We start from the raw sequence: 20,184 nt of genomic DNA, 5'->3' as shown, positions 1-20,184 counted from the left end.
ACACATCTTTAGAAAAATGGCAAAAGCCATTCAACTAAGTCAGTTTATTATAAAGTTTTACAGTCACATGCATGGAAAAGGCTGGAGGTCTAACAAATGAAATTGTAGTGCTGCCATGTTACCATGACCAAAGAGTTATTCTGTGCAGATTTGTAGTTTTTTTCTTGAATGTTGCCCAGGTTCATAATAAAAGAAAATCATACCCTGGAGAGCTCAGTAAGATGATTTGCGAACCTCTGAGTTTGACTGCATCTCCTGCTGCAGTGGAACCTCCTGATAGAGTAACCATTTACTGGGGAAACAATCTAGTTTCCTGTTTACAGAAGTAGTAAGGGAGAGGCTCATTTCACATTGTCAGAGTAGATGACAAAGTGCAGAGCACGCAGGGAGCAGCTATCAGTGTGAAGGAAGAATCTAGCATTTTTCTACTGGTAGATCAAGGAACTACAGTACGCAAGAGTGGGAATGTGATGTCAAATCTTACTAATGTCATAATATCATGTATATGTCTCTTGGTTCTCACATGCTGCTGTGGTTATATTGTTATAATTAATTTAAAAAAATATAAACACCTGTTACATGGTATATCAAATTTTGTGAAATTTTAAAGTGCTGGCTATAACACTGAAAAGACAGCTGAGCACTGACATAGTCTTCAATTATCTTTTACTCATAACCATGACAGTTAAGGAATGTGGACATTAGGCAAAATAAGTTTCATTGTTACAGATTTATATAAACCAAAAACAACCAAGCAACTTGTACATAGCAACCGTATAGGCTCTTATTCCCTTATTAAAAGGTTCTGATCCCTGTTTTCTTGTAAGTAATTCATATCTTTATATCTACCAGATCATATACACAAGTGCACTTGGGGGACAACTTCAGAGCTCCCTTTGATGGTAATTTTACTCCGAGCCACAGGGTGGCTGTGTATCTAATTACCTCTCTTCTTCCTTCCTCTGCAGATCAGAAGACTCTATCTACTCTAAAATTCTGAAAAGGAATACCATCATCTGATGCATCAGTAATTCAAACTCATCCCTAAATCTCTAGCGCCTTCAACACCATCCGACCTCTGCTCCTTAGGGACAAGCTGACAGAGATGGGAGTAGATTCATACCTAGTGGTATGGATCGTGGACTATCTTACAAACAGACCTCAGTATGTGCGTCTTGGGAACTGCAGGTCTGACATTGTGGTCAGCAACAAAGGAGCGCCGCAGGGTACTTTCTCCGGTCCTGTTCAGCCTATATACATCGGACTTCCAATACAACTTGGAGTCCTGCCACGTGCAAAAGTTCGCTGATGACACTGCTATCATGGGCTGCATCAGGAATGGGCAGGAAGAGGAGTACAGGAACCTAATCAAGGACTTTGTTAAATGGTGTGACTCAAACCACCTACAACTGAACACCAGCAAAGCCAAGGAGGTGGTGGTGGATTTTAGGAAGACCAGGCCCCTCATGGACCCCGTGATCATCAGAGGTGACTGTGTGCAGATGGTGCAGACCTATAAATACCTGGGAGTGCAGCTGGATGATAAATTAGACTGGACTGCCAATACTGATGCTCTGTGTAAGAAAGGACAGAGCCGACTATACTTCCTTAGAAGGCTGGCGTCCTTCAACATCTGCAATAAGATGCTACAGATGTTCTATCAGACGGTTGTGGCGAGCACCCTCTTCTACGCAGTGGTGTGCTGGGGAAGCACCATAAAGAAGAGGGACGCCTCACGCCTGGACAAACTGGTGAGGAAGGCAGGCTCTATTGTAGGCTGGACAGTTTGACATCTGTGGCAGAGCAACGAGCACTGAGCAGACTCCTGTCAATTATAGAGAACCCACTGCATCCACTAAACAGTGTCATCTCCAGACAGAGGAGCAGCTTCAGCGACAGACTGAGGAGATCGTTCCTCCCCCACACTATGTGACTCTTCAATTCCACTCGGGGGAGTAAACGTTAACATTATACAAAGTTATTGTCTGTCTGTATACCTGCATTGTTATTACTCTTTAATTTAATATTGTTCTTTATCAGTATACTGCTGCTGGAGTATGTGAATTTCCCCTTGGGATTAATAAATTAGACTGGACTGCCAATACTGATTCTTTGTGCAAGAAAGGACAGAGCCACCTGTACTTCCTTAGAAGACTGGCATCCTTCAACATCTGCAGTAAGATGCTGCAGATGTTCTATCAGATGGTTGTGGCGAGTGCCCTCTTCTACGCAGTGGTGTGCTGGGGAGGCAGCATTAAGAAGAAGGATGCGTCACGCCTGGACAAACTGGTGAGGAAGGCAGGCTCTATTGTTGGCATAGAGCTGGACGGTCTGACATCCGTAGCAGAGCAACGGTCGCTCAGCAGGCTCCTATCAATTATGGAGAATCCACTGCATCCATTAAACAATGTCATCTCCAGACAGAGGAGCAGTTTCAGTGACAGACTGCTGTCACTGTCCTGCTCCACTGACAGACTGAGAAGATCATTCCTCCCCCCAAACTATGCGACTCTTCAATTCCACCAGAGGGGGGTAAACGTTGAACATTATTCAAGTTATTGTCTGTTTTTTTTTTTACCTGCATTTTTTATTACTCTTTAATTTAATATTTTTGCTGCTGGAATATGTGAATTTCCCCCTGGGATTAATAAAGTATCTATCTATCTATCTATCTATCTATCTATCTATCTATCTATCTATCTATCTATCTATCTATCTATCTATCTATCTATCTATCTATCTATCTATCTATCTATCTATCTATCTATCTATCTATCTATCTATCTAGACCTCTGACATTACTTTCGGTTTCTGACCTCCTGGACCCACACATTCCACTTGCTCATTCTCATAACTGGCTCCAGCGCCATCTGGAACCCATCAATAGAAGACTCCCATCTGAAAAGACGTTCCTCTTGAACTGTATGTTATTTTTTTTTTGTCTTATTTCATTAATTATTCGGGGACACCCTGGTGCCCACAACTCTTTACAGTCTCTTTTTGTGCTTTATTCTTACACAGTATTCAGTAATTAACAGTGCAGATTGAATCTATGGCTTAGGGGGAACTTTCATATGTAAACAGTGGGGGAAGGATTTGAGAATGACATAATGGCACATTTTGCCCTCAGCTAGGAAAACGAGACCACAGAAGAACACCAGTAACCCACCTCTGTTGCCTCCTCTCCAATCCTTCCAGCACAGAATTAGAGAGCAACCAAAAGATACCACTATTTGCAAGAGAGTCAAGTGAGAAGAAGAAACACTCGGCCAGATGTTAGACTTGTCTAATTAAAGCCTGTTTTTCAGATACCCCTGACCTTCATGATATAAAGATATTTTGTAAAACAATAAAGAAACACATGTAATGGTGAGTTGAAGAGTTGTTTTTCATAATAGATGTGTTGAGGTTATTAGCAGGCAATAAACTAATTGCATGTAACTTCTCTCTTTACAATTTGTTTATGGGTAATTATCTCCCCATCAATATTTTGTGGTATAAAGCAGCATGTTAGGCGACTAGTGCATTTTTAAAAACACTTCCATGCCAGTGAATAGAAAATGCAACATACTGTATTCAAAGAGAGTTTTTTACTTTAGTATTAAAATTCTGAAAGGGAATACCATCAACTGATGCATCAGTAATTCAAACTCATCCCTAAAATAGAAGTGCTGCAGTTAGAATTGCCAATCCAACTAACCAGCATGTCTTTGGACTGCGGGAGGATACTGGAGCGCCCAGAGGATCATTCTTTCCTTTACATATTTTTTACATTGTGTAATTAATTTTAATTCTTAACTATATCATAGCTATGTATAACTAGTAATCATTAAAACAATCGTTGAACATGAATCATTGCTGCAAGTCTTCTAGCCATTCTCAGTCTGATACATTACATTTTTGTGTTCTTTCCTCCATTCTTGCTCTATTTTCAGTAGGATATAGCATTTTAATATGTCTAAGGAGTGTCTAAACACTTACAATATTATTATTTGATTTTTTTTTTATTCATTCCTTTTTTAAAACTACATATTACATTACAAAGCCATACTGTGCATAGTACTGAGACCATTTACTGTACTCGGTGCTTCTCTTTTGCATGCGCATTCCAATAGTAATACAGTTAGTAATAGTATGTTTAATTTAAATGAGCATCCCTTATACTTCAGGTACATTATCTGAAGAAAAAACTCAGCTGGTTTTAAAAAATGCTGTCATGATGAATATAAAGAGGAACGGAATTCCACAACCTGGGAGCAGCACCAGGTAACAATGAGTATTTCTTCAGACTGTGACATAGGGTATATAATGATGCATGTCAAAAATCTTAACGGGGATAACAGTGTCAAGCATGCGCGTCTGTGGATCACCCTCAGGGATCCTCTAAGGTATTTGGTATCACCTCCGGCCAAGAAGGGCTGTTGTTGCTAATCATGCCCTCTCCTATTTCTTCCTCAGCCACTGTTTTATTTTGATTTACTTTGTTGTCTCCGCACCATTGGGCACTTGTCATTTTCATTAATATTTAAAAGAAGTAAATAGGAACAGGAAGTAAATGGGATGTGTAATTCCACACTCATCCACAGTAGTGTGAAGGGCTTTGTATATGAGCAGAGCAATTTTATAACAAACAAGCTGAAATACCCAGCATTGCCTGGGAGGAAAATAAAGTGTTTTTTTTTTTTTTTAATTGTTTGAGAAAAATATAATTTTAAAAAATCTCAACTTTAAAAATAAAAATAAATTAACAAACAATGAAAACTAATGTGCTTGTCTTGCGGTCTTATGTATGTTGTTATCCAGTTGATGCTCAGAACCGGCCAACTCTATTTAATTTCAAAAGCAACAGGGGCGCGGTGTTAGTCAAACATAAAGCATGCTGGCAGTCACTTCCAGTTCGCCTTCTGCTGGTTGTTCCGAGTGTGAACTGGATGATAACATGCATACAAGACCACAAGATCACCCCCCCACCCTACCCAGAAGGGGGTAGGTTAGGGCTAATTTCACCCTGCAGTATTTTTAGTCGACCAATGAGAAACATGTGTAGCAAGTTTCCTGAAAATCGCTCCAGCCATTCGTAAGTGATGCTGGAACATACATACATACACACACACACACACATACATTGACTTTTATATACCATATATAGATGAGCTAACTGTTATTTAACCAATGGAGAAATATGCTATAATACAGCTATAATTTGAAACTTTGTCTTTGTCATCCTCTTGTAAAGCAAGTATGGGTTAAAGAATTGAATTCTATATGCTCAAATTGGAGAGATAATATTAAGCAAATCAACAAAAGGTAATTTAATGCTTACACTGCTTGTAACGTTGAATGTTAAAACCTGGTTCGCTATTGTCGTTGTCTGAGGAGATGTGACTATGCTGGTGACATCAAGCTAAGTTTGGAAAAAAAAAAGACATGGAAAATGCTTTTAGAGAGAAATCATTTCAAACATGAAAAAAGAAATTCTGTCAAGATAAATCTTGCATGTTAGCAAGATTTATGACATAAAAGGACAATAAAGGACATTTAATGTTTGATTTTCACTCCACTGAATTAATGCAATGATTGAACAGCTTGCTGCTAGTACTGATTCCCACTGTAGTGAATTTTGCTGGTATAAATAGCTTTTGGAAAGCCAATTGCAGCATTATTCTTTTTCTTGTATATTTCAGGATAAACATTAGTTATTTAATAGTAAGTGTAACCTAATAACAATATATTTGCATCTGTGTTTAAGTTACTGGTAAGAATTTATTAAGCCTTATGAAGCAGGTACCAAACCGCAAATGGTGTCAAGAAATCACACACTCGCAGTGGCTGAATCAAATAAACAGTATTATAGGAGGAAGTCACAATTTGCTAAAATGACTACAAAATGTCATGAATAAGCCCCAAGAAATGAGAAATGAATTCAACACACCAGACCTCCAAATCCATATCATACATCTACTGAAGATGATCACCTAGATCTGGGAAAGTTAAGTTGACAATAATGTACAACAGCTGATTTCCAATAAAAATTAGAAGAAGCGTTCTGTACCTCAACTGAAGGTACGATGTGATTTCGTAGAAGTTCTAAAAGCTTGTAAGATCCCTGGTAAGACAAAGGAAAATGTCTATAATGACAAAGTATAAGACAACTGTCTCCTAAAAAAATTTAAAATAATATTATACAAAGATGAACATTGATTAGTCATGATGTGGTTTCAGTAATAAAGTGTCATACCTCCGGGCTTTGCAAATAATCCAACACATCTTCTGTTAAAGTCTCAAAAGCTTTGTTAGTGGGTGCAAAAATAGTGTAAGGTCCAGGCCCTTCCAGGAGATCAGCAATATTGGATTTCTGCAGTAAAGAATTCAAATGAGATATCAAAAGGCTCACTTACGCAGTCATTTTTAAGACCTGGCTGAGTCTGTGTCTCTAGCAGTTCCTTTTGTCTACTGTTTTCTCCAGCACCTCCTATCCTTGTCTGGTGCTATGTGACAAGTGTCAGTTACATAAAGGACAGGTAAGGGAAATAAAATGGGAAGCTTGGATAGTAGCATTGCTCAAGCATTGTTACCCATGTATCTTTGCAACAGTCACCATTCTTGAGATTCTCTAGTGTTTTTTGTTCTTTTTTTTAAATTCTCTCATTTTGCTTGGATTTATTTTCTACATTACAATTTTGTCTTTTTGTTTTGTTCATTTTTTTGAATGATAGTGTATGGCCTCTACTTGTTAACCTTTGTCTAGTGCTTTTTGATAACATATGCGTCTATCTTTATATCTGTCCCTATTTAACCAATTACCTGTTTTCTTGATTTATTTTTTTTGATTTGTCGAAACAAACATCATTGATGTTTCATTGTCAACATGTCATGATCTGTGCCTCAACCAAGCATTGTGCTGCCTACTGCCCTTTACAGTGCAGTTGTACACACATCAGCTTCTATGGGCAAGTGTCAGTGTATAAACCACAGCTCAAAAGCCATGTTTTTAACATGGCAGACCCCTCCATGAATCAAGTAACTCATTAAAAGTCGATGAAGGACATTCTGAACGTTTTTTTGCAACAGGAACATCTTAATATTTTACCCCAATCAGAAATTATCCCTACTTTATTACCATCAAAAGTGATCTGAATCGGTTAAATTTTCCGTTGTCTTCTAGAATCTTTAGCAGGTTTTCCTAGAAAACAAAATGAGGGATAGGGTTAGATCACCGATTCTTAAATTACTGAACATGTAATAAGACCCGTCAATTTCCTGAATTCAGCTTTTTTCATTACAGGTTTGAGAATAGTTACTATCTCAGAAATCTTGAGCATAAGGCAGCAGATAATTTGAATGAGAAACAGTCAATCGCAGGACACACACACACACATTGGCCACGCTACAATAGCCTATTAATGTTATTCTGTACGTTATTTGAAAGTGAAGGGAAAACAGAATACTCAGGTCTACCTTTAGAGAACCTAAAAATTAATCATTGAAATTATTATTAAATGAGGACATGAACTCAGTTGAAAAGTTGCAACAGTTACGACTTTGCCACAGTGTCACTCATTTCTGAATTTAATACATACATACGAACATACTGTACATCGGATACATTCTCAAACTCTTTTAATTCAATGCAAGGCCATGGGGACTCGAGCCTATCCTGACAGCAGACCTGAAGGGCTTACCAGTCTCTACATAAGTATTAGCTTTAGACTGTTGTGAAAGACGGCCAGGAACCCTGCCCCGCCGGGATGCCTGGAGGAAGGAGGAACCGGGAGAGCAGCGCATCTTTTCCCTGGGCACCTGGACGGTCCTTGATCCCTGGGGGACAGCGCTTCCGGGACCCCAGGAAGTACTGACAGACCAGGGATGGTTTATGCCCGCAGTGCTTCCGGGTGCAAGAATAGCACTTCTGCCACACTGGGGAGTGCTGCCGGAAGTTCATCGTCAGGCACCTGGAACACATCCGGGACAAGATAAAAGGAGCCGCCTCACTCCATTCGAGGAGCCGGAGTCGGGTGGAAGAAGGACGGAGCTTGCGAGACAGGAGTGGAGGCGGCCAAAGGAACCAAGGACTGGACGTTGTAAATAATTTGTAAATAGATGTGTAAATAAATGTGTGTGTTGTGGACACTGCGTTGTGTCTGTCTGTGACCAGGCTACCTCTTACACTGTAAAATATTAAACATTTCAGCTATTACTGCCCTCTATGACTTTGCCATGACATTTCTGTCATAAATGCAGCATGAGAAATAATTCCGTTTATTCATCATTTACAGCATGCTTGGAACTCACAGTTGCATTCACGGTCATTCTCAAAGGCATGAATAAAATCAATATGGCAGAATTCTTCCTTCAGAAAATATATCACATACATGTTGAAAGGGAAATAGTATGGACACAAACCAGGAATCACATTATTGCACAAAGTGAATCTGGGATTTTCTGCACGTTAATATGCATTTTTTGGTAATCTGATTACACAATCAAATAGTGCTTGCCCATAATACAAATCTGGGATAAATTCCCTTGTGAAGAGATCACTTTGATCACGTGAGTATATACAGTAAGTAAAAACTGATTTGAATCTTGCATGGAAAAGTGACATCAAATCTTTATCTGTGGATGCCAGATACATATTTTAATAAAAGAGCTAAATTAAATATGGCTAAATTGTACAGAATACAATCCAAATACAAAATGCATGTTAACGACAGTTGTAAAAGGTATCTTCGGCAAATTATTCAGTTGTGCATTTAAAGAATTCACCCTTCCAGCTTTTGAAATGCAAAATAATAATAAAGAAGCCACAGAAAATGTTAGTTGTGCCTGAAGCACCCACATACAGTATTAATTTGTAAATCAGCAATCAAGAAGTTGAATCCTTTGATACCACCTCCATGAAACAAGTCAAAGCAATCTAATATGGACACACTTGATTTTAAAATTCATAGAGAGTGACCTCCCACTTAAGGTGGACTTCTTTGCTGAGAGCAGCAATATGAAGGGGTTGTGTGGATTAAAGCTAAAATATTCTGTTGCCTTTGACACTTCACCCATTAAAGCTAACCATCATATGCCAAAATTTGCACTTGAAGCTAAGCCCTTTTTGACTGAAGGTAACCATACTGAGGATGATCACCAGTCTTGCAGTTTTGTTTGGTACACAAGGGCCATTTCTCTAGATATACTGTGACTAATTGCTGGCAAGGAAATATGTAAAAGGAAAAGGTCATGTGGAAATATCACAACATGAGATGGACCTGACAAGGTTTAAACCAGGAAAGGGGGACACACACAAGAGTGGCAGTGTGAGTAGCCAGACACCATGGGCAGTGCATTCTATAGACTTGCAAACTGTCACAGAAGGAACTACACCATTGATACTAATATAAAAGAAAGGCCAAGAGGCCAGACAGATTGGTAGTATTACAGGGTTTCTACATGGTGTAAGTGTGACATTGCTGTCTGGAACAGGTAACATCAGTGATAACTAAGGCTTGTGGGTTTTTAAGTTTGCAATTGAGCTTGGGAATGCAGAGGTTCCTGGGGCTGCCATAGATAGATTTCTGGGGAGACAAACTCATGACATTCTGTGGACTTTTCTGATCTTCAAAGTAGGTACGGAAATTGCTACCTCATTAACCACACAGTAAGATTTAACAGCCAGGTGCTCACTGAATTTAGAATCAGGAGGTAAGTTGGGGAAAACATTCAAGTAGCAGGAGGAAGAAAGACCAGAGGTGAGAGAGAAAAAGAGAAAGAGAAAGATAGAAATCACTATTACTAACTCAAATTTACCAATTTTAATAAACTAGTCCAACTTGCTAGCAGCAAATCCCTAATATATGATTTGAAGCCTAAAGTCTTACCCACTATACCACACTGCCTTCCTTTTCTTCTTGAAAGAGATTTAACTGAAGCACAGCAATATAAATTAGAGCAACTAATAGCATTATTCAGAAGCAAGGACTATAGTTGTGTAATCCTAGGAAATTGTCTTATTACTATAAAAATCTGTCCACACTTTTCACTGTACTTTACAGAGCACACAATGGAAACACTTTCAAATTGCAAAAAAATACAAAGACATGAGCCCATTGTTTGACTTTGCTGAGATCTCTGCTGGAACTCAAGAGGAGACACTCATGAAAATACCAGGGTTTTTTTTCTCAGGAGATAAATCTGAGAAGCATGAGACAAAAGACATCTGCATTTTATCTGCTTCTGATCTCATTGTTGTTGGGGAGAAACCAAAACAATATTAAGGAGGTCTCTTTTTTGATTTTTTGCTCCTTTAGGGTCTTTTTTCTTCAGTTTTTAATTACAATTGGATCATTTACTATTTTTACTCTGTTTTATGGTTTTTGTTTCATTTTATCCTGTTGTAGAATTAAGTTTTTTTTTTTTACCTCATTTATTCTAATATACAGCAATTTGGTCAACATTGGTTGTTTTAAATGTGCTTTATAAATACACAAACTAAATTAAAAGATCTCTTTAAAACCAACATTTTGCCAGCAAGTACATTCTGTGTGTTATCCATGTTTGTGGAGCCCTGAAGTTTCACCTTCCTACTTTAGTGCATTCACATGAAATTACGGTCAGACGTTTCGGAGAAATGTGAGGTTGTTGTTTTTTACTTGGTCTGCAAAAAGGCAATTAAAGATAAAATTATGTTTTTCATGAAAATAAAGAGTAAACTAAACTTTTTAAATGACTTTCTGACTTACCAAGGTTATATTTTATACAATTGATAGGTTAGCATTATGTCACAACACAGAAAATTCAGGTAGACTTGTTTTCTCTGTGTTGTCTAACTTGTAAATATGAGTTTGTAGGATGTCCACATGAAATTTTTAACACAGAAATGTGAACGCAGAATAATATAAAAAAAAACAAAAACAAAAAAACAAAACTGGATATTCATCTTGTATCACTTTGTGGCAACAGGGAGATGGAAAGCAGTACACAGTGTAACTCCAGCAGACTTCTGCACTAAAACATAGCAGAATGGAAATGAATGGGACCCCTGCGCTGTTGTCCAAAAGGAATTTTCTTACTGTACTAAGCCAGACAAAAATTCCCTAGCACTTATTTGATCTATGGCTCCTTGTACAACTACAGACAAACATCAATGAAAATGGAAAGGTAGAATGGGCATTGAAACACACATTCACAAAAAAATAAAAATAAAGGCGAAGGTTGTTAACAAAGCCACACCACATTTAGAAGTTCACAGAAAAGAGCATCACCAAGATGGTGTCAAGTAATTTAAAAAAATCTAAAAGACTGGCAAGATTACTAAGGCTATTCTTGACACCTTTTCAGTCAAAATGACCACAATATTGTTACATGCCAGAGCAGAATTGCAATACACACGGAGATTATAAAAATGACTGATTATTGCAGGGATATCACAGAGAGAAAGCTAAGAAACAAAATTCCATTATCATCAAAACTTTAAAAACAGTCTTATAAAACCACACTGATTTAATAACCACATGCTCGACTCACCCCAACACTTATGATGACATGTGTTGGTGTGCATTGTAAAGGCACCAGCAGTATAACAATGCTCAATCAGATGATCCAAAAAACAATAAACAGGAAGGGACTAATTGAAAGCAAAAAGAAACAGGAAAAATATATATAAACTCAGTATAAAAAACCTGGCTGGACACCCCTGCTGATGCTGGTTGCTTTAAAATTTGCACTCAGCTTTTATAATGATAAATGAAATGTTAGTACAGTGTTTATTTCTAATTAAATATTCTGCCCACATTCTCGTTCTCACCAGCATGTTTTTCTAAACCTACCTTTGTGTTACTTTCAACAGTGGCTTCCACTTTTTCCATGAGTTTGTTGATAATGTGAATCAGGCCATTGGACGCCACAATATCCCCTTGTAGAATGCTTCCTTTCTTTTTACTTCCATGAATCCTAATTTTCAATTGCTGATCCTGGTAAAAAGGACTCATTTTAATTGTTTCATTTAAAATAACAATATTTTGTGACTTATCTGCATTAACTAATTTTTCCAACAATGAATTTAATCTGTTTAGAGGTTTTGTAGTATGTATTGTGTAAAGTAAAGACTGGGAGAAATAGGAAACAGAGAAACTTTTATGCTTCCCTTATTTCTTTGGTTTACAAAGTAATCAAATGTGCAGTCTTCTTGTCCTGAAAGGTCTTTGATATCTGGATGAACTCAATCCAGTTATAAATATAAGCAGGTGACCTGGGGTCTCATTCATAACGGCGTGCGTAGAATACACACTAAAACATGGTGTAAGGACAAAAAAATCCACATGCATAAATCTGTGCGTTCTTCAGCTCCATAAATCCCGGTCAGCATGAAAAGTAACGCACGTACCTGCACCTTCTGCCACTCCCCAAACTCCTCCCAGAATTACGTCTTTGAATATGCAAATCAATATCAATAGCCCTTAAGCTCAGCGTTCTGTGAAAAGGCAATGGCAAAAACACGGGGGGAAATAAAAGAATTTCAGCGAATACCAAGTGGAGGCAAGGAAAAACATACTATTTGTTGGTTTAAACAGTGGTATAAACAACAAAAGGAAGTTGATCGAGTGACATAGAGTGTCGGAGAAATTCAACAGCTCAAGTTCACAAAGTCACACAGTGCCCGAAATAAAAAAGAAGTTGTAAGATATCAAAATCGCCATGAAAAGGCGAGTCGTAGCCCACTGTCTGAGTGTCATATGAAAACTTATTAGGGTACAGAGAAAGAAAAATAGGCACACAGTGGGAAAAAAGCATGAAATGTCAACTTTAATCTCGAAATTTCCACTTTAATCACGTAGTTTATTTTGTCATTAAAGTAGAACATCATAAACTTCATCTTAAAATCGCTTAATTTTCTAGTTTCTCAAATCCCATCATAACTAAAGTAGCATGTTAAAAGCTTTGTTTTGTATGTGTTCTTCTATGTGCTCTATGTGTGTGAATCACTACGTGCTTCTTAAACGGGCTTTCTCTTCCTCTGACAGGACACAGAATCAATTACATTCGGAATATTTCAGCTCTCTCAATAATTAAAATACTGAGATGTATACTTGATATAATTTTCATGATGATAGGAGTTAAAGCATGTTACTAAACATGGGAACACGGTGGCACAGTGATTATTCATGCCTCACGCAAGATGATTGCTGCGCTGCTCGCGACCTTCGATGAAATAATTTATTGCAGCAGTACTGTCTCTTTCAAACGTACTAACCTCCAATTCCTGTCCTTACTTTTCTTTCTCCAAATACCCAATTGCCACACAATCAGCTCTGTAATAGACATTCAGCCATCTGTAAGCTTAGAACGCTGATTCTTCAAAACTTTTAAGGAACATTGAAATACCTTTGTAGTACATGTTTAATTATTCTATCCATCTATCCTTCCAGTGTCGCGCCAGCCCCAGCAAGAAAACAGCGCGAGGCAGGAAAAATCCATGAACGGAGCTCCAGCTCCTTACTAGTGCTGTGGCACTATGTCCTCACACGTTTAGTTATTAACAATATAGATTATTTAAATGAATATTTTGCTGCATTTCATCTTAAAAATGATATCATCATCATATGTAAATACGCGCTTTATAAAGTGGCTCAGGTTGTGCAATATTTTAACTGTATCGCAAGTTTACAGTGAAGTAACTGTACTTATAAGTACAAAGAGTTCTACAAATAGCACTTGATGGACTGATTGAGTGCGTTTATAGTTCTTGTGATGAAACTGTTTCTGAACTGTGAGGAAAGGCTCTGAAGCGTTTGCCGTATGAGAGCAGTTCAATAGACAGCATGGCTGAGGCAGCGTTTGCTTGATAGTGTATACTGATAATCTCTTTCCAATCAGCTGCTGTAAAGCTGTGATTCCCCACTCAGATACAGTGATATAAATACTCCGAGTGGTGCAGTGAGAGTAATATGGAAAAAGATGATCCGCTGTGGCAACCCCAAACAGGAGCAGCTGAAAGAAGAAGAAGAAGGTGCAGTGAGAGTAACAACGCTAAAGCAGCCATGGTATTTAGAATAGTTTGACCATTCAGTGGACCATTATATTGTTACAGGTTAATTAAAATCAGATGCTTTAAACTAATAAACAATATGCGGTTAATTTCAGTGTATTTATAAAGCAGTGTCAGGGATGTGAATCTAAAAAAGAAAGGGAAACCACACTGGAACAGTAGCACTGTTTTGATGCTGGGAGCCGCCAGTTTGCAAAACCGAGCGGAGAACTTGAACACGCCAAGCATTTAGCTACCGTGAAAATGTGCGAGGCTTTACGCCGAGTTTAGGTTTTATACATCGCGATTTGAGTGTGGAAATGGGCTTACGCAACATTTTTGTGCATACGCACCGTTTATACATGAGACCCCTGGTCACATTCTTTATTTAATAGTCAAGCTAGAATCAGGACCACTACAGCCAATACACTGAAGTTATCAGAAAACAATTTATAACTGACCTTGTGCCATGATCTAAAGAAAATCTCTGTAAAATTCAGTCTGTGAAGAGATACAAAGCCATTTTGAAGGCTTTAGGATACTACTACTCTACAGTCAGAGACGTAATGGTCAAATGGGAAGGAGTCCCATTTGGGGAAGGAGTCAGTACTACAATGAGTGGCTATATAACCAAAATTTTAACAAAGAACTCCAAAACCTGATTTGGTTAGGTAACATATGGAATATGCAGCCTAAAAAAATTGAGCGAGGAAAGTAACTTATTTTTAAACATCACAGAGAATTTGTTAGGTTTATTATAACATATAACGTTTTCCCCTATAATAATGGGTTCAAGTCTTGGCAGTTGAGCTACTAATATAATAAAATATAATATTGAAAATATTGTAATACTTCATCATTGACAGGCTCTCCAGACTTCCCCGTGAGGGTGTAATAAATGTCCAATTTCTTCAGCATCTCTGTGTTAATCTCCCCAGCAGTTATATGCAACTTTGCAAGGTACCGAGTGTTGAGTTTATCAGCCAGCAGTGATTTCAACTGTTGATGAGAAAACAGGAGTCAAGATGTTAGAAGTATGGGATGGCAAACTTGGCTAGGCACTATGCATCAACAAAAAAGACAATCATGTTCAGTTGTCTACTGAAGTACTGTACCTTAAACCAACTGAATAATAAAGAACCTTTTGTACTTTCCATGGTGAACATCATCACCATCTGAACTGCTAGGCCATGTTAGTGATCAAATGAGGTGCAATGTAGTTGGTTTCAGTGTTATTATAAATCCTGTCATTATAATACACTTCCCTATTTTTGCCTTTAACTTACCTTTCCTTCTTATATGCAGTAGCAATCAAAATTAGAGAACAATTTATGAAAAATTTGGACATGAGCATCAGTAGGCTTTGCACCCTAGGAACCAAGTTACATGAACTATTCTATAACATTTCAGCATTTATTTACTGCTCTGATGCCGATCTTTCTGATCATAAAATATGTGATTACGATAGCAATTGATGGAAGAATTCACAATTAATTGCAGAATTACGGTATTTGAAAGCTCCTCTAGACTGCCTCTTTCTCTTGCAAGATTTGGCCGAAAAACTAATCAGCACGTCGTCATCTCATAACAGACTTAAGTTTCAAGTTTGGTATTTTTCCATCTAACCATTTTAACTCTAGACTGTGCTCAAGAACCTGTGACACATAGACACACACACACACACACACACACGCACACACACACACACACATACACACAGACATACACCCATAATCAAGATATCAATGTTTTCGACCTAAAATGTCAAGATCCATAGAAAATCAGAGACCGAAATTTATGACGAATCTAAAGCTTTCGCTCCTCGTCCATAGACAATTGTTTATGGTTGAGGCAAAACAAAAATTGTTTCTTTCAAATATTAGTGACTGTCACTGCTCAGAATTTAAAGTCATAGTAGCTGTAAGCATGATTATAGTTCTACTAGAATGTTTTAAAAAAATAACCAAGGGAAAAAAAGTCATTCAACAAATCCATTTAATTTTGGAAAACCACAGCAATAAAAATGAGAGAACTGTATTGCAAAAGAAGCCTGCAAATGACTTTCATCAATGCTTTTTGATGATTACAGCTTTCAAATTTTCCCTTCCACCTTACCCTTTAAATTCTAAAATATTGAACTGATAAATATATTAAGTTCAAAGACATATCTAAATTTGCCTAGTTGGAGTGAATGTGACCTGGCAATGGACTGGCATGTCTTCTGATATTGTGTTTCTCCACCCTGACTCCAGCAACAGTATGGCAGTTGGCTGCAAAAGATTCTAATAATTCAGAGTTTTTAGTTTAGATTTTTTTTTTGAGTAATAACATTTAGAATGTATATTTATGTCAACTGAATTAATTTGTGTATTCTACTAATCACAGCACTTTCATTACAAACAAAGACGCGATTTTTAAAAAAAGGTGTGCTACTTCTCATGTGAGTTAGTAGAATGATTCATAAAGAAAATAATAATAATAATAACAATCCTACAATCTCTTAATCTGTATTATAAACATAAAAAAGAAATCATCTCAGGAAAGTGGACACACAAGACTGCAACTCACCGATACTCCCTTAAATCCCTTATTAACGGGAACAAATATGGTGAAAGGTCCCTGGCTTGTTAATCTCCAGCTCAAGGATGAATCTGAAACAATAAGCGACAATGAGATTATGTATCAAATCGGGGAAGTGAAGATGTGAAATTAAATAAATACTATTTTCTGTTTGTTCACTTACCAAAAAGTGATATGGCATTGGACAACTGTCCAGTCCATTTCCCATCTGCCTCAGTGTTGAGTTCCTGTAAACGAGCCATGATATTTCCATAGCAAGTAATGCCATTACCTACAAACCCTTCATTACATGTGCAGCTGGGGAAGGAAAACAAAAAACATTTTAAGATTTCATTATAAATTATCATTATTGTTGCCTGGCTTCTTTCTGTGTGGGGTTGAAGCCTGTACTCCTGATGTCTTCATTTTTTTTCTTTTACATCCCAAAGATGTGCACATTGTGTTAGTTGGTAACTGTATGACTAAGTATGTGAATGTGGTTGCTGTGCAGTGAACTGTCTGCGGGTGAGTACAGCCTGGATTGGCACTGGTTCCCAATGACTCGTTTCAGTAGGTTTCATAATAAATGGTTACCATTATCAAAAAATGGGATTTCGGACAGCTGGCAGGTGACTTAGGCAGGGGAGCGAAAATTACGACATTATTTCTAGGTGGATGTTCAGTCTTTCACCCCAAACATTTTTGTTGACATCAGCTAAAGAACTGAAAGAGACAACATGAATAAGAAGATCCTACCTTGAACCAGGAAGAATTTGTATAAGAGAGGAGATAGAAGTGGTAATGGAAAAGACAAAACAGAGAAAGTTAGAAAAGGAGAAAGGCCAGCATGAGAGCAGGGCAAGAACAGGATATAGACATCCTGTTATATTGTTTTTGGGGCTTCCCAATTCCCGTGATATTATAGAGGAAGACAACAAGGGAGAATCACAACATGTTAAAAATGATGCTTTGGCTGCAGCAGCTTTCGTTCTGGTGAGCTCCTAGAGCCAATAATACAAATATTTGATTACATTCAAATAATCAATATATTTATCAGTGTGTTTTACATCCAACCAATGTTATTTTACACTGTATAGCACCTTTCAGTTATGAACACTATCCCTATGTGCATGCCTACCGAATAACAATTATGGCAAATTGTAGGGATTTGGGACAACCTGCTAAAAATTTTGCTAATTTTGAATACATTTTTCTCATTGCTCTGTTGTGATTCTCCGAAAGGCTTTAACTTCAGGGAATATTAATATGTGTGTAATATTGTAATGAATAAGTGGAAATCCTTTTATCATCTAATTTTCTATGCAAGGTGTCTTCGTTTTTTTAGCTTTAGCATTTTGTAACTGCATTGTTAGGATTAGTTGCACTCTTACTAAGGGCTGCCTCCCAGAAGGCACTAATGCAAAACATCATGGATGTTTTGCCATATAACCCAGTGTGGCATTCAGTGCTGCATCCAAGATTACTAATTTCAACGTTGATCTACTGTGTATGCCAGAGCTCTTAGTGATTAGTGTCTGGTATGGTATTTGACTCAGGACTACTCTTTTCTCAACATTGTCTACTGTCTAGATTCTTGGTATCAGTGTGTTTTCTGGTTACTAATGTTATGTCAGCGAACTAAGTAAATTTTGAAAAATGACAGGGAGAAGAGACGAGTAACAATAAAGGGTCAAAACTGGGAGGTCAAAGACGGGATTGTCAAAGTCAAAACGAGAAAGTTAAAGTGGTCAAAGATACAGGGCAAGAAGATCAAAACCAGGAAAAAATACAAAAAATATTTTATATCGGTAGCTCGGATAAGCAAATGAATTCTCAGATGATGTTTTATTCCATCACATTGTTACCTGAAGGTCACAGCTTCAGAGGACATGCCCCTAGCAACATGTGAAGCAAATATAAAAGAAAATATAGTGGCAATCATAAGAAATACAAAATGGTGGACAAAACAGTCTAAAGAAATGATATAACTTATGCATGGTTAGAATACTGCGGTGGGTTGGCACCCTGCCTGGGGTTTGTTTCCTGCCTTGTGCCCTGTGTTGGCTGAGATTGGCTCCAGCAGACCCCCGTGACCCTGTGTTCGGATTCAGCGGGTTGGAAAATGGATGGATGGATGGATGGTTAGAATATCCAAAAATAAATACAATAATCACCATCTGGAGTCTCAAAAAAACTCCCTAAAAATTAATGTTTGATTTCAAAAATTAATGCAAAAAAACATTAAAAAAAAACAGAACCCTAATAGCTAAATTCTGACAATATCTCTTTCAACCTTGTTAACCGTTTACAGCTTCGGTTCTGACTTTCGGTTTCCTTTGGTTTAAATCCTCACTACTGGTTCTTTGACAAACATACTTCTATCAGTCCAGTCATACTATCCTACCAGGTTACTGCTTCCCTTCTTTCCAGGCAATTCAGAAGGATTAAAAAATCTGGTAGACTTTGTCTAGGCTGTGGTCCATCAGATAATTCTGCATAACAGGTCTGGTATTATGGCAATTGTAAAAAAAAAATTAAAAGTAAGTTTTTAAAACTAGTTTTGACATAATACTTACCTTACCTACATTAGTAAAGGAAAAAAAATGGCTTTTATTTAATTATGAATTGTTTCACAACCTAATGACTAATTTACAGCATATATATCACCATATATTAAGAATATATATATATATATATATACATATATATATATATATATATATATATATATATATATATATATATATATATATATATATATATATATATTACAGTGCATTGAGGGTGTAGCAGTGCCCCAACCCCAAGACAAATTGTACAACACAGTCTTGGGTTCAAACAGAAGATATTTTTTTTTTCATTTTGCAATACCTCTAAATCCTTTCCACAACAGTGTATTACAAAATCTTGCCTGCTTCCAGGCCTTCCACATAGTCTCATCCCCTCTCCTCCCAACTCTAACACTCATGCAGGAAACTCAGCTTCTTTTATGCTGGACCCAGGAGTACCTTCACAGCATTGCATACTGGAAGCACTTTTGGGTCTGGCAGAAGCCCTTCAAAGAGGGTATAAAGATCCCCTGCAGCTCCCCTTGGTGATACCCAAGATCCCCAACAAAGCTGTTCCATGGCACTATAATCCCCAGCCTGCCCTGTGGGTATCCATATGAGAATACCACCAGTGGAATTCTGCCATGTACATGGGGGAAAACATAACATAACACACATGTGTGCATGGGAGGCAGCTAAAGGGTCTAAATGAGAGTAACTCCATGCCAGACCAGGGGGTGGCGGAGTGCGCTGACCCTTTTTCTCTCTTTCCTGCAGACCATTCACAGGAAGTCCCATCTGGCCCTGATGAAGTCAATTCCAGTTCCAGCTCTTTTGATGACGTCACGTCCGGGTCTTAGCATATGGAAGAGGACCTTTCCGCTTTCGCCCTGAATGACCTCACTTCCCTTGCTGGCCTTTAAAGCCGCCATATTTACCCTAACTCATCAGTTCTGTTTTGGACTACGGGGTATCCGTTTGAAGTGAAAAGATGGAAAACGAAAACACTATTAACAGACATTTGGACATAAACCCAGCATATGCAAACTTAAGAAGAACAGC

The 20,184-nt window shown here is 37.7% G+C and overlaps 1 protein-coding gene across 1 annotated transcript in view; it reads right to left on the bottom strand.

Annotated features, from left to right (window-relative positions):
* The window catches only part of stab2 (stabilin 2), a 253,190-nt gene that overhangs the window by 155,957 nt on the left and 77,049 nt on the right, over positions 1 to 20,184 (bottom strand). The window contains exons 10-17 of the mRNA XM_028817445.2: positions 16,758 to 16,891; positions 16,583 to 16,665; positions 14,867 to 15,013; positions 11,817 to 11,960; positions 7,121 to 7,183; positions 6,239 to 6,355; positions 6,053 to 6,106; positions 5,324 to 5,404 (exon numbers count right to left, since the gene is read on the bottom strand). Of these exons, the coding sequence (XP_028673278.2) occupies positions 5,324 to 5,404; positions 6,053 to 6,106; positions 6,239 to 6,355; positions 7,121 to 7,183; positions 11,817 to 11,960; positions 14,867 to 15,013; positions 16,583 to 16,665; positions 16,758 to 16,891 (823 nt within the window). The remainder of the gene's footprint in view (positions 1 to 5,323; positions 5,405 to 6,052; positions 6,107 to 6,238; positions 6,356 to 7,120; positions 7,184 to 11,816; positions 11,961 to 14,866; positions 15,014 to 16,582; positions 16,666 to 16,757; positions 16,892 to 20,184) is intronic.

This window comes from Erpetoichthys calabaricus, chromosome 1, assembly GCF_900747795.2.
Source record: "Erpetoichthys calabaricus chromosome 1, fErpCal1.3, whole genome shotgun sequence".
Taxonomy (NCBI): domain Eukaryota; kingdom Metazoa; phylum Chordata; class Cladistia; order Polypteriformes; family Polypteridae; genus Erpetoichthys; species Erpetoichthys calabaricus.
This window is presented reverse-complemented; position numbering and strand designations above follow the sequence as displayed.